The sequence below is a fragment of the Dipodomys merriami genome, unplaced genomic scaffold (assembly GCF_024711535.1).
Source record: "Dipodomys merriami isolate MVZ:Mamm:240054 unplaced genomic scaffold, mDipMer1.0.p SCAF_6, whole genome shotgun sequence".
In the NCBI taxonomy this organism is placed as follows: domain Eukaryota; kingdom Metazoa; phylum Chordata; class Mammalia; order Rodentia; family Heteromyidae; genus Dipodomys; species Dipodomys merriami.
This window is the reverse complement of record NW_027206179.1, coordinates 48,800,349-48,814,707: the sequence shown is the minus strand read 5'-3', so window position 1 is coordinate 48,814,707 and position 14,359 is coordinate 48,800,349. Positions and strand designations below refer to the sequence as shown.

The window sequence follows — 14,359 nt, the reverse complement described above, 5'->3', positions numbered from 1 at the left end:
AGCAGTAAGGAATACAATGAGTTCCACGAAGCCATGTCTTCATCTTCTGTTGTTCCATATGGGGAAAATAAGTTATGAGAATATAAAAAAAGATTATTAATGATTTTTAATACCATAGTTGTATGAATTCTAGTGGTTACAAATAAGCTTTAATTTTAAAAATTGTTTTCATAGCAGCAATGTTAATTCACTGTAGAAAGTGCTAGAAAGTGGTCGTGTTAATATTAATATTATAGCCTAGGGGTTATTCTTCACCAATCACTCTGTGAGGAGAAATAAAGTAGCAAACAATACAGTTCAGAAATCTTACTGTAGCAGAGCAGAGATTGGAGCAGTTCTGCTGTTCCAATGATTTGCCGGTTGTCAAGGTACATCAGGTGTCTGAGTCATTCTCAGTAGGGTTTGGGGGAGATAAATGGTCCTCCCAGAAGTGAAATCTGAGTGGAGACCTGAGGAGAAGCCAGAGGAAAGATGAGACATGTTCAGGCACTGCAGACATGGATGTGTTTGACAGCATGACAAATTGAAAATGCTCAGAACTAGTCTTAGCACTTTTACTAGAAAACAAAGCTCTGTGTAGGGTGACTGTTAGTAACTGATTGGAAAAAAAAGGTAAGCCTTCAGAAAAGGACATTACAGAATATTTATAAAGTAAAAAGAAATTAAAATCTTATTATTTAGATTATAGGTATGAATTTATGATATATCCACATTCTTCCAATATGTTCACAAGAAATAGAAAGGAGAAGATTGAACCAAGTTACCCAAACAGATACATTAACATTTAATGGAGATTTCTCCAATTATTGTTTTCATTAAAAAAAAAAAGATTTTTGTGGTAAACCTAAGCTGAATTCATGAGAAAAATACTGAAAACCACTCATGGTGATAAGTCCATATGTTTATTAGTATATAACTGTAGTTTTGTGTGAGGAGATGTATAGAGGGAAGTTAATAGTGGAATTTGGAACCTCATTGTTGGTTAATCCTAGCTGTAGCCCATGCTAGTTTTGTGCCTTGCTCAAGCCCCTTCAACTTCCTCACTTGGAAAATGAGGATGTTATTATAATTGCATCCTGAAGTAATAAGCTCATTTGACTTTTTAACATATGAAGGATTTTCCTGGACTAGATTTTTTTTTTTCCTTGAAGAACTAAAATCCGCTATACATACAAAGCCAAGTTGGGTCTTCTATCTGTATTTGTGAATTTATTTCCCATCTGCTTTAGATCAGTATACATATTCTCATAAAAAACTTTTTATTTTTGGTGCCTTCTGACTATCATAGGTATCAGTACCCTACCTGGAATAGTTTAAGCAAAGTTGATCCCTAAACAATGTAGGTATGAAAAGTATACTCCAAATATCTACTCAGATCTCATTGATGATTAGTTAAAGCATCTTCAAATTTGATTTATTTTGAAAACTGAATAATGCCTTATTCTTCTCTGTTAAAGAATCATCAAGACTTCTATGTCTTAAAACTCCTGTGGGTGCTATGGGTCATATGCATTAAGTGTCCATATGGGGAATCCACAAGAAATAATCAACCTACTCTTTACATTCTCTAATATGTGTCGGTGAAAATGTTAGTTTTAAATACATGCTTTCTGTTAAAAGCACTCATGGTCACCAAACTGAGTATGGTCACTAATTTTCTCATTTCTCTGAATTACTGGACATGATAAATTATGTCAGCACAAATTAAACTTGATCGTTTTTCTTCTGTAAGGAAAAATTTTAAATTGAGTACAGTTGTCAAAATAAATTGTCTTACATTTGCAAGGCATATATTCCTGAGAAATGTTTTTATTTTAATGTTCTTGGCTAGTGTTTGAATCTTCCATATTCAGAAGTCTTTCTTTTCTGTCACAATAGATAGTTGGGATGTAAAATTTTCTTAGAAAATGATTTTCTAGTTTTTGAAAAGCCTGTTTAGATTGGCTTTTGGCTTCCAGTGTCTCTGTTGAGAACTTTGATGGTTTCTGTTTTTGTTGTTATTGGGCCATTTTGAACTGATCTGTGAACTATTTTATAACTAAGACTTATAAATGTCTCTTTTATTCCTGTTTGTTTTGACATTCATTGGATGCTAGAAATACATAGAGTGGGCTTAAGAAATAAAGTGAGCAAGTGTATAATTTCATAGCCATTTCTGAGTTAGCATGTATTTCTGTTTCACTAATGGTTTGTAATGAATTGCTAAAATTGAAAAAGTAAATAGCTTTGTTGTAGGAGTATAGACATTAGATAACAAAGACACATGGGTTTAGCCACCATTTTTTCTTGCTTTACATCTGTTATGTGGTTAACTAGGAAAACTCTGTTAGGTAGGACTAAGATGGCAGAGAATTAAGATAATAAGGTGGGAAGATGGCACAAGATGTTAAAGTAGTAGTTTGATGATTTTGTATTAATGTAATAAGTTTAAGCATTAATGCAGAGTCTTTATTTTAATGTGTGTGTGCTATACCTTTACTTTTCAGAACCTAAGTCACAGCCACAACACCTTCATCAGGGACAGTACAGAATGTCAAATACTGAGCAAAATGGAGTAAAAGATAATAATCAGCCAAGACACTTTCCTCGAAATGATACCAGGCAAACAAGAAATGAAAAACCTCCTCGTTTTCAAAGAGACACACAAAACTTAAAGTCAGCTTTAGAAGTCAGTGGATTATCTAGAAATAGAGGTTCTGAAAGACTGAATACTTCAACGGGAGCTGAAGTGTGGGCTGAAGAGAGAATCAAGTGTGATAGACCATATTCTAGATATGATAGAACTAAAGATACTTCATATCCTTCAACATCTCAGCACAGTGATGGTGCTTTTAAAAAAAGAGATAACTCTATGCAAAGTAGACCAAGTAAAGGTCCATCTTATGGAGAGGCGAAAGAAAATCCACTTCCTCAAGAATCCATAGATTATAATAATCAAAAACGTGGCAAAAGAGAAAACTACACAGGTAACCCTGATCATTTTTATGACAGGAAATCACGAACAATAACTAATGAGGCTTTCAGTAGTGTAAAAGTTGAAAAACATTTTAATGTAAGTACTAATTATCAACATCCTGTCCGAAGTAATAATTTCATTGGTGTTCCAAATGGAGAGACAGACATGCCGCTGAGAGGAAGACGAGTAGGACCGATGCAGCCAGCAGGACCTGCCACCATTGAACCCTATGATGATAAGATATTTTACAATAGTGGGCCTAAAAGAAGGTCTGGGCCAATTAAGCCAGAAAAAGTGCTAGAGTCATCTATTCCTATGGAGTATGCAAAAGTGTGGAAACCTGGAGATGAATGCTTTGCACTTTATTGGGAGGACAACAAGGTATGGATGCTGCGTGTTATGTGCTATATTACTAAGGGAAACACTCTGTTAGGACTTTGTAGAACACTCTCACTTTGGAAGTATGAATTTTAATCTATTCTTGTAACTGTTTAAAACCGTTAAGTATATTTAAAATATGTAATTTATGAGGAAAAATGAAATATTTAATACTTTTGTAGGTGCTAGGACTAAATCTTTCCCATAAGATTTAGTCAAGTTGTAAAAGCATAGTACACTTTTATTTCTCTTAGCATTTGCTGCATTAGAACTGCGTGCTTTTACTTAAATGTCAGGGTTGGAACTGTTTCACCTGGTCACTAGGCAGGCTTGGAAAGCAGGTGCTGATGTTCTTTATGAGGTAAACTCTTACTCTCCCAACTCAGGCCACTTTCCAAAGTGAAGGAAACAGTTGAATTGGTTAGTGTGGGATTCCTTATATTTAGCTATTTCTCTCTCATTGTAAAGGCAAGAAAAAAGTGAACTGGTTGTAAATCATTTTTTATCAAGGCAGCATTGTTGACCTGGGAGAGAATGCTCACTGTATCACATACTGTTAATTGTGCATATACACACACACACACACACACACACACACACACACACATACTCTCCATATATATACGTATATATATACACACATATGTATATGTACACACACACACATACACTCTATCTATTTTATCTACCTATCTAAAATGGATAGATAAAATAAACAATCTTAATCTTTTCTTTTTGGTTTGTACCCAGGGTATTGCATTTGCTAGGCAAGTGCTATGCTACTTACTGAGCTGTTACATCCCAGCCTTCAAATGCTTTTGTGAAAGGTGAAGATAAAGATGGGAAAGTGTTTTCTATATGGGGCAATGTAAGATTGTTGATAAATAAAGCCAAAATAAGATATTGTTCATGTTTAACTTTTCAAAGACCTTGGCAAATGATTTAGGCTTTCTATTAAAATACTGTAAGGATTATACTGTTAAATAGTAAAGGTAAAACTCTTACCAAGTGTAAAACCAACCTTAGGAACAAAGAAGCTTCCTTTTTATTCTTTCTGGCTGACAATACAAAACACAAACACAACACACACACACAAGAGAATAATAGGACTAATTAACTGAAAATAAATGAAGCAAATGAAACAACAGAGTACTACACTTATTGAGATGATTGAATGAAGCAGAAAAGTTACTTCAATCAATTATTGACTGTTGAGAATTGATTAACTATGAAGGTTGTATAAGATGGTTCTGGCTGTGTGCATTTTAACAGTGCTTTAATTTAAACTGTAATTGTAAGAATCAGTGAAAATGGAATTTGTTTGCTACCTATGTCAAGTATACTTAAAATAATGTCAAAAATATCTGAAAAACAGTACTTGACAGGATAGTATTCTTAGAGTAACTGATTTTTTAAAGTCATCCCATTTAAGTTGGTTTGTGTGCAGTTTTATAATGAAGTTCTTTGGACTCTAAATATATTAAACTAGTATCAGAAGTAAGATAAATAATAACCTTCGGAGAAGATAGAACTAATTACCCTCTGAAGCCATCTACCATGGAGTTAGCTTTTAAAGAATAGACAACTTTCTCATTTTTTTTATTTATTTTATTTGTGAACATACTGTACAGAGGGGTTACAATTACATGGGCAGGATAGTGCGTACATTTCTTACCAAGCATTGCAGCCTCCTCCTTTTGTTTACCCTTCACGTCCCTTCCCAACCTCCCCCCTCCCCCCCAATCCCAATCCTTCTCCTTTCCCCCCCTTCCCCCCCACCCCCCACCCCCCCGCACTGACGTTGTAAAGCTCATTTTGGACATGACAACTTGTACTTCTCATTGTTGCAACAGGTCCACCTGTACCTTAAACAACTGGTTTTTCCCCATCTCCTCCTCAAGTTATACTAACATCAAATATAGTGAAAGCAGGGGTTATACTGTGGGGGAGGGACATACAAAGCAACAAAGAGATAATCTTATAAATGCTTTAGAAACACATGCATAAAAGAAAAAAACATTAAAATACATATCTAAAGGTTCATTTTCCTGACATCACATTATCTGACCTTTTCCACTTGACATACATATACTAGATATTGCAAATAAGGGAAACCATGGGACCTATGTTTCTTTGGGCCTGGCTTACTTCACTTAATATAATTTTTTCCAATTTTTTCCATTTCCTAACAAATGGGGCAATGTCATTCTTTCTGATGGAGGCATAGAATTCCATTGTGTATATATACCACATTTTCTTGATCCATTCATCTACTGAGGGGCATCTGGGTTGGTTCCATATCATAGCTATGGTAAATAATGCTGCAGTAAACATAGTTGTGCTGGTAGCTTTAGTGTGGTCTTGTTTGTAAACATTTGGGTAAATGCCTAAAAGTGGGATTGCTGGGTCATAGGGGAGTTCTATGTGAAGTCTTTTGAGGAACCTCCATACTGCTTTCCAAAGTGGTTGAACAAGTTTACATTCCCACCAACAATGAAGTAAGGTTCCTTTCTGTCCACATCCCCTCCAGCATCTGTTGTTGTTAGAGTTCTTGATTTTTGCCGTTCTAACTGGGGTGAGGTGATATCTCAATGTTGTTTTGATTTGCATTTCTTTTATGGCTAGGGATGTTGAACATTTCTTCATGTGTCTATTGGCCATCCTTCTTTCTTCTTCAGAGAAGTTAACTTTCTCATTTTTTAGCTAGACACAGGGATAAGAATTAAAGAAAAGGAATTAATTTGTCATTAAGAATTGTCATTAGAAAATTGTCATTAAGAAAATATAATCTTTTTTTTTTTTTTGGGTCCAGTCGTGGGGCCTGAACTCTGGGCCTGGGCGCTGTCCCTCAGCTCTTCAGCTCAAGGCTAGCGCTCTACCACTTGAGCCATAGCGCCACTTCCGGTTTTTTCTTTTTGCTTATGTGGTGCTGGGAATCGAACCCAGGGCCTCAGTCATGCAAGGCAAGCACTCTACCACTGAGCCACCTTCCCAGCCCCAAGAAAATATAATCTTAATTGCATTACAAATGCTGGCTTAGAGGTGATCTTTCAATATAATCCGTTATTTAAAAAATTCTACACAAATGCAAAGGTGTAATGCCCTTGTGCCTCTGGTCAAATAATATATAATTATAGAATACATATAATGTATTAAAATATTATTTATTGAAATGAAAAAAAATTCCTCACAGTACCCTGCCTTCTCTGTAATGCTATTTCCATAAAAGAGTGGAGAATTTGGGACAGTTCTCCTTCTTCTAGTCTACCAGTCTAGTTCAGCTCTTTCTCAGTATTATTTCAACCTCCAAATTGTTTGTTTACCTTCAACCTCATCCCTCTTAGACATGTGATCTGTATTGCCACCCCTGTGATACTGGTTTTGGACCAGTAGATTGAATTGAGATAGGTATGTAGTCCCTGATTCTCTTTTGTTGGTTGAATGGTCTCAAAGACTTGTGCTCTTCTCAAATTTATCTTTTTACATAGGCCATTTTTTTCTGAAAGGTCATTTTACATAAGTCACTTTTTTTCTAATTTTGAAGAATTAAATATATGGCATGTCTTATGGAGACAGAGTTTTTTAAAAGGGGCTTTAAAAAACTTGCCACTTTGTCAGAGCTATACTTTGGAGAGTCACAAATATAAGCCTTAAGTGCAACCTTACTCCTTCAGTAATCTAAGCATTCCAAATGAGTGCATCAACTTTAGAGTTTAGAGTTTGGAGTTTTAGTGCATCAACTTACTTGTTCTTCTAGGATACAATATCAGTATTAAGTGAAACAACATAATTTGAAAAGATTATAATTGAAACTTACACTCTAAACAATTAATAGAGCATACTAGTGTAAGGTTTCAAAACAAAGGAAGTAGAGGAGGACTGTATACAAGAGAACCCTAAGATAAGCAAAATTCTAATGTGATGTTTCTAAACTTACTTGCATTCCAGACCTGGGTGGGAAACACAGCTTTCACTTTATATTTTTGTAATATGAGGTATACTAGTTACTACTTAAATACATTAATAAATATACTGTTCACAAACTCCTGGTATTCTTGACATAATATATATTTTTAGAAGGATATGGAAAACGTAATTATTGTCACCTGTAGCCTCTCCTGATACTGGCTAGCTTATTAAGTGATACTCAGAATACAGAGTGTTAGTGGATCATCCTGTTGCCTTGAAGAAAATATTTAAGAAAACACTAACAGAAAATTCTCACTTCCATTCCACATTGACTAAAGTATCTATAATTTCTATCAATAATTTCAATCTTGAATGGATAGATACATATGGGAAAAGTACTCCAATCTGCCTACTCTCAATTACCATAAAGTAAAATTTAAAATTATACTTAGGTAAGGTCTTTATGTATTTGTTACTGTATATCACTTTTCAGAACCAAGCAGTAAATGGATAAAAGTTGTGTTTCAGTTCTGAGTAATGCTTTTTTTTTTTGACTATGCCACTTAAGTGTAATGTTCTTTCTTTGTTAACATTATTTTTGTCATGTATTTTTGTTGTAAAATCACTTATTTGTCATGTATTCTCATTAGTATATAAAATTTAGCCTCTCAATGTTAGTCAAAGTATTATCTAATGGTAAGCTTTCTTAAAAAATGTTACATATTATAATTTTACATGTTAAGAAGTTGTATTTCCACCACATAATTCCTTTAAGGACAACATTGATTGCCATATTTAAAACTTTTTGCCTCCTCAGTTTTACCGAGCAGAAGTTGAAGCCCTCCATTCTTCTGGTATGACGGCGGTTGTTAAATTCATTGATTATGGGAACTATGAAGAGGTGCTACTAAGCAATATCAAGCCTATTCAAACAGAAGCATGGGTACGTGATCCAAATTCTGTACAAAGACATAAGCTACTTTGAAGAAACTATAGATATAAAAGACTAGTTAAAGTGATAGGAACTTTGCAAGTGGAAAAAGTTTTTGAATTTGCTAAAAGCTGGCTACCCCTAAATGATTTTAATTTAATAATTATGCTGAACCAAAATAAAATGAATGAATTGGAAATTCCTTGATTGTATAATGTGTTATTATATTATGCTTTGGAATAAGTATCTTTATTTAAATTTGCCAAAAGTTTGTTATGCATAAAATGGGGTTTTATGCATAATTCCTTTTTCCCAAAATATTAGTTTAAATTTGACTAAATTATGTCTAGTGGTTATCAAATTTAGATACATATAAAAAATTTCAGATTATATGAGTTCATACTGCATCACCACACACACTTATGTACGTATGTATATGGTACAGAGTAATCATAACTATCTGTTTAATAATTATTTGAATAATTTTATTACCAACTATTTTTCAAAGATATATGATAATATAGATGATGTAATTTAAAATTTCTTGTCCTCATAAATTCTATTTTATATAGGAGTTATTTACTTTATAGATAGGATTTCAACTACATTTAGGTAAAAACAAGTGTATAAGACATATTAGAAGTTTTATTAAATTGTTATTTTCTCATTCCCCTAATTTGTGGGAAGCTGTTAGCAAAAATTTAGGTTCATAAATTCCTATTTCCCTAAAATATCAAAGTCTTCCAGAAAATTATATCATCTAGACAAGTAGCTGTCATCTTTTTAAAAATATATATTTTATTGTAAAGATGCTGTACAGAGGGGTTAGTTACATGAGTAAGATAATGAATACATTTCTTGTCAAACATTGATGATTTCATCTTTGAAGTTATACACTTTTTCCTTATAAACTGATTTTAGTTTTGGTTTTCTTAAAATCTCTACACTAGCCAGGCGCTGGTGGGTCATGCCTGTAATCCTAGCTACTCAGGAGGCTGAGATCTGAGGATCTTAGTTGAAAGCCAGCCCAGGCAGGAAAAGTCCATGAGACTCTTATCTCCAATAAACAACCAGAAAACCGGAAGTGGCGCTGTGGCTCAAGTGGTAGAGCGCTTGCCTTGTGCTGAAGAGTTGAGGGACAGTGCCCAGGCCCAGAGTTCAAGTCCCACCACCACCACCACCAATAACAACAACAAAAAATCTGTACACTAGTTCCAGGGTCTCCAATATAAATAAAATAAATAAAGCAGCAACAACACAAAACCTAATAACAGAAATCATCTTTAGGGCCATAGATTTTTATTTTTCTGCCTTTTCAATCTAGAAAACGATCATTTTCTAAAATAATTTATTATTGTTTTATGTTTTTAGTGTAATATTCGTGGTTTATATTTACTTAACATCTCATTTTCTTGTTCTCATTCTTTAAAGTTTTAAGTATTTTTTAGCCAAAACACTGAAATATCACCCATATTTAAACATATCTTTTTAAGTTCATTTAACCATATTTACTTATGTCCTTATGACTGTTTTCTTTCTCTTTCTTCTACAAATATATTTTAATGTTTTGATTGTGAAAGTGATTATTTGTTGGATCTGTATTTCTAGATGTTGAGTCCTGGTTTTTTTATTCATTATTTTTCTTAATCATCAAAAGAAAATTCTTATATTGTTTTAATATACTCTAGAAAGAAAAAAATTTTTTTCTTCCTTTCTTCTCTTTTTTTTGCTATTCTAGAGTGACCAAAATCGAGGAGCAAATTTGTTATTCCTTGCTGTAGTGCTTCCACTTAAGAGGTGTTGGTGCTGAGGTGTTAACTTTCTTTTGACAGTCAGTGGCTTTTCCAATCCCTCCCACCCCTGCCCCCATAACTAGTCTTTGTATTTCATCCTTTATATTAGGTCTAGATAGGGTCTAGATAAGGTCAGATGTTCTAGCTTATTCAATGATTCTTTTCTGAACCATTTTTGAAATATTTTCTGAAACCATTTTCTGAAATATTTTCTTATTTCTTCTACCTGTTTGAATATTCATCTATGCTTTATTTTTCTGTTTTATTAAAGTGATGTGTTTTTCTATAGTCATTTGAAACATCTTATAAGATGTTGAAAGTATTTTACAGAAGCAATAAGGGTAGAATCACTAAATCTTTGGAGATATTACTATTTCTTCTACTTATAAACAAGTGAGGGCGGGGAAGGTGGCTCAGTGGTAGAGCGCTTGCCTTGCATGCCTGAGGCCCTGGGTTCGATTCCTCAGCACCACGTAAGCAAAAAGAAAAAAAAGCTGGAAGTGGCGCTGTGGCTCAAGTGGTAGAGCCTTGAGCTGAAGAGCTGAGGGACAGCGCCAAGGCCCAGAGTTCAGGCCCCACGACCGGACCCTCTCCCCCCAAAAAAAACAAGTGGTTCTCAAAGTTTTTTATCATGCATAAATTAATATAACAGACATTTTTTGATCATGTACATCATTGAAGAAAATATCAACCATTCTTCATTTGTGTGAATAACAAATGTCTTCTTGAAATATAGAGGCCACCTCTTTAACATTTCTTCATTTATCCATATTTTTAAAATATGTATGTTGCACATATACATAAAAAGCCCCAGGAGAAATACAGTCTATGTGGATGGATGTCTATTCATGCAATACAGTGTTAGAGTTGAACATATTTAGCTTCTGAAAGACTTAGTGTTATAGTCTATGAGCACTTTTTCTTTTTTGTAACTAGGGATTGTAACAAAGTTACATTAATAAAAATGTATGAAATTATCAAAAGCAAAATATTTCATTGTACATTAAGGGTAATAACTACTTAAAAACCATAAGAGAAATTAAAGGGCTGCAAAAGGTTCAGGGAAGTTGTTAGAGGCCTTATCACAATTATTTATTTAACATATGGATTGTGGGCTTTTAATTTTTTAACTCTTGCACTACATTAGTACTTTTTTAAATTGTGAAGTAACATTATATCTTCTATTAAGGTTTATGTTTGTTATTGGAAAACCTCTTCAGCTTTCCCAAGTGATGATTTAGTGAATATTTTTTAAAGTAATATGTTAAATACCAAACAGCCTGAATATAAATCAAGTTTTTATAGGAATCAGTGGCTTGTATTGTTCATCAAAATTGTAAGGATAAGTCATTAAATAAAAAGCATGAAATGTGAAGAGACTCATGATGAGTCTGTTGTATGGAAAATTAAAATAAAAATAAGTTAGTACTTTAAGTGTTAATGTTTTTCACTTGAGATTTAGGATGTATTTGACTATTTCCGTTTGTAAACCAAATGTATATTTTTCTCTTTTCCATCTGTATATACCTTTTTACATCCAGAACATTCTCAGGGATAATATTTTAGATGGACACATTATGTGTTCTGGTTATGATTAAATACTTTATTCCCTTCAAAATGATTTTAATGTTTGGTAAGTCATCCTTGGTTTTTGTTTTTAGCTAGATTTTCTTTAGTTCTTTTTTCCACAGTATGATATTCTGGTTTTAAGCCTTTATTTAGGGAACTTCCAGTTATACATCTGATATGAGATTTATAGGTCTTATAAACTGAATATATGCTCTCATTTCCCCAATTTAAGAAATGAGTTCTTGAAATACTGTAGGATTTTCCCAAAGTCAGTGAAAGAGTATGGAATAATAATTGAAAAAAACCCCAATATATTTTTCACCACTGTATGAGCAAACATTAGGGGCAAGAAAACTTGCTATTCGTGTTCTCTGAAAATCTTTTCCAAATTGCTTCTGTTTAATTCAGTAACTAATACCAGAAAACCCATAAGAAGATGCCATTGGCAAATTGGAAACACTGTAAAATACCTTGGCATTGCTGGGCAGATGAGCCTTTTATGATTTTGTATCCTTGCATTTGAATAGACTCTAAATGTGGGAAGACTGTCATGTCCTGGTTTTCTAAGCATATTCAGGATCTGGATTCTGTTGAGACTTTATTATAACAAATGCTTTAGAACATGCTTTCTTTTTTTTTAAAGTTTATAGTATCTGTTTCTAGCTGCTAGAAATGATCATGGTTCAGCTGTTGTTTCATAGAGGAAATTATGATTGTATAGATAATGGTTAGTAATGAGACCTTATCACACAATTGTGAGTGGTAATTCAGAAGCAATGGGGCTCACTCCTATCTGGAGTGTTTTCTGTAGTATATATTTTAAAATTTAAATTTCAGCAAATATATCTTGCACATTTCTTATAAAATCTATGATGTGCCAGGTAATATTTAGATGAGGGAGATATTTAAAAACACAGAACACAAAAATCTCTATCATCTGCACATTTGGTAAGAAAATTATAATTCCTGTGTAAAGGTGATAATTCCATTTGCACAAAGGTCTTTGTTTTTATTTCTTGAAACTTCAAAACAAAATCCTAGTGGAGAATGTCTTTCTATTTACTGGTTTTACTTTAAATAGTATATGTATATATTTTTTTCTATCTTACAGTGATAACATTTTTGTAGAAGAAAATACAATATGTTACATTTTAAAAATCAGAATCTATTTTCTGTGTTTCCTAGGCTAGCCTCAAACGTCTGGGCTCAAATGATTTCCTTCCACAGTCTATCAGGTTACTGGAATTATTACAGGAATAAGGCACTGCAAGTGGCTTTATTTTAAAGTTAGTCAAGCATAACGGCACACACTTATAATCTCAGTACTCAGGAGCCTGAGATGAGCGCATGAATTCAAGTCTAGCTTTGGGCTACATAGTGGCTGCCAGACTTGCTTGAGCTACGTAGCTGACTGATTCCAAACCAATAAGATAAAGTAAAAAAAGTAAACTTTGAACTATTTTAAAATAATAATTGTAATCTATATAGTTTTCCATATTAGCATATTTTAAAAAACAGAAGTGTTCTCTATTTCAAAATTTGGAGTAACTGCACAATTGTTTTTTTTCTTCATATAAAAGAATTCTTAAAGCATACTTAAAACTTCTTTTCAGATTCAAATAACACTTTTAAAAAGTCATAAATTAATTTTTCTACTAACAAAATGTTATTTTTTAAACAAAATAGCAATTAAAAGAATCATATTTAATGAGAAGAAAGATGGAGGTTGGAATATATAATATGAATTAAAAATGTTTTCTACAGTAATAAAATAAGGCTATTTATAATTTATACTTGATATCAAAACATCATAGATATTAAAAGTTTGTATACCTGTTTGTTCATGGTTCTGAAGCTCTTTTTTTTCTCGCTCATAAATGCTTGAATGATTTAGTGCATGCAATTTAGTATTCCAAGTTTTGGCACTGAAATCATAATCTGGTTAAGTTCACTGATACACTGATATTTTTTTCTACCAGAAGTAAACTATATAGTCTGTCCCATTAAAGAACATAATTTTCAGATTATAAACCATGGAACCTGAGGATTACATATTGTATCTTAAAAAAATTAGTATGCTAAGTAATAAACACAATGTCTACTATGGAGCTATACACCATGCATTATCTTTATACTTCTTATTGTTGGATTGTTTTAGATGTACTTTGTTCTTTCTTTATTTATTACTCATCTTCTTGTGACATCTGCAGGAGGTTGTGTGTTATCTAAAGCACTTCATTGGAAATAGAAAGCTGTTGACAGAGATGGTACATTCATAGGTGAACTCAATGTACATAGATAGATATGTCACCTTAAAAATTATTTATGTCTAACTTACAACTCAAATTCAGTTTATGACAGCTGAACATAATAGAATTTTATGAAAATCTTGAGATTAAATTTAGACCCAGCCATACTAATTCATAGATATTTTATTCCATCATTTAAATTTAGACCCAGCCATACTAATTCATAGAGATATTTTATTCCATCATTTAAATTAATAGTAAAAATAATATATTGCTTTATAGATGTTTAAGATTTGATGTTCCATATGTTTTGCGATCTCTTCAGTCCCTATGTAAAATATTATTTAAATTGTGTTTGGGTAATCTGAATTTTCTTTCATTGAGTAGTGAAAGTACAGGTTATATTATTGTCACTTTATGTTCCTTTTTGTTTCTGAAGTTTAATAGTTCCTAAAGTAAAATAACTTGGTATCTTTCTTTTAAGGTTATTTTAGTGATAATCCCTTATGTGTGTCTAATTTTAATTACAGTTCATAAAGCATTTATGCCTCAAGTTATTTAAAGCATAACTATT

At 32.8% G+C, this 14,359-nt stretch overlaps 1 protein-coding gene across 4 annotated transcripts in view; it reads left to right on the top strand.

Annotated features, from left to right (window-relative positions):
• The window catches only part of Tdrd3 (tudor domain containing 3), a 113,650-nt gene that overhangs the window by 73,076 nt on the left and 26,215 nt on the right, over positions 1-14,359 (top strand). For all 4 annotated transcript variants that reach the window (XM_070002881.1, XM_070002880.1, XM_070002882.1 and 1 more), the window contains exons 11-12: positions 2,487-3,337; positions 8,061-8,186. In XM_070002881.1, the coding sequence (XP_069858982.1) occupies positions 2,487-3,337; positions 8,061-8,186 (977 nt within the window). The remainder of the gene's footprint in view (positions 1-2,486; positions 3,338-8,060; positions 8,187-14,359) is intronic.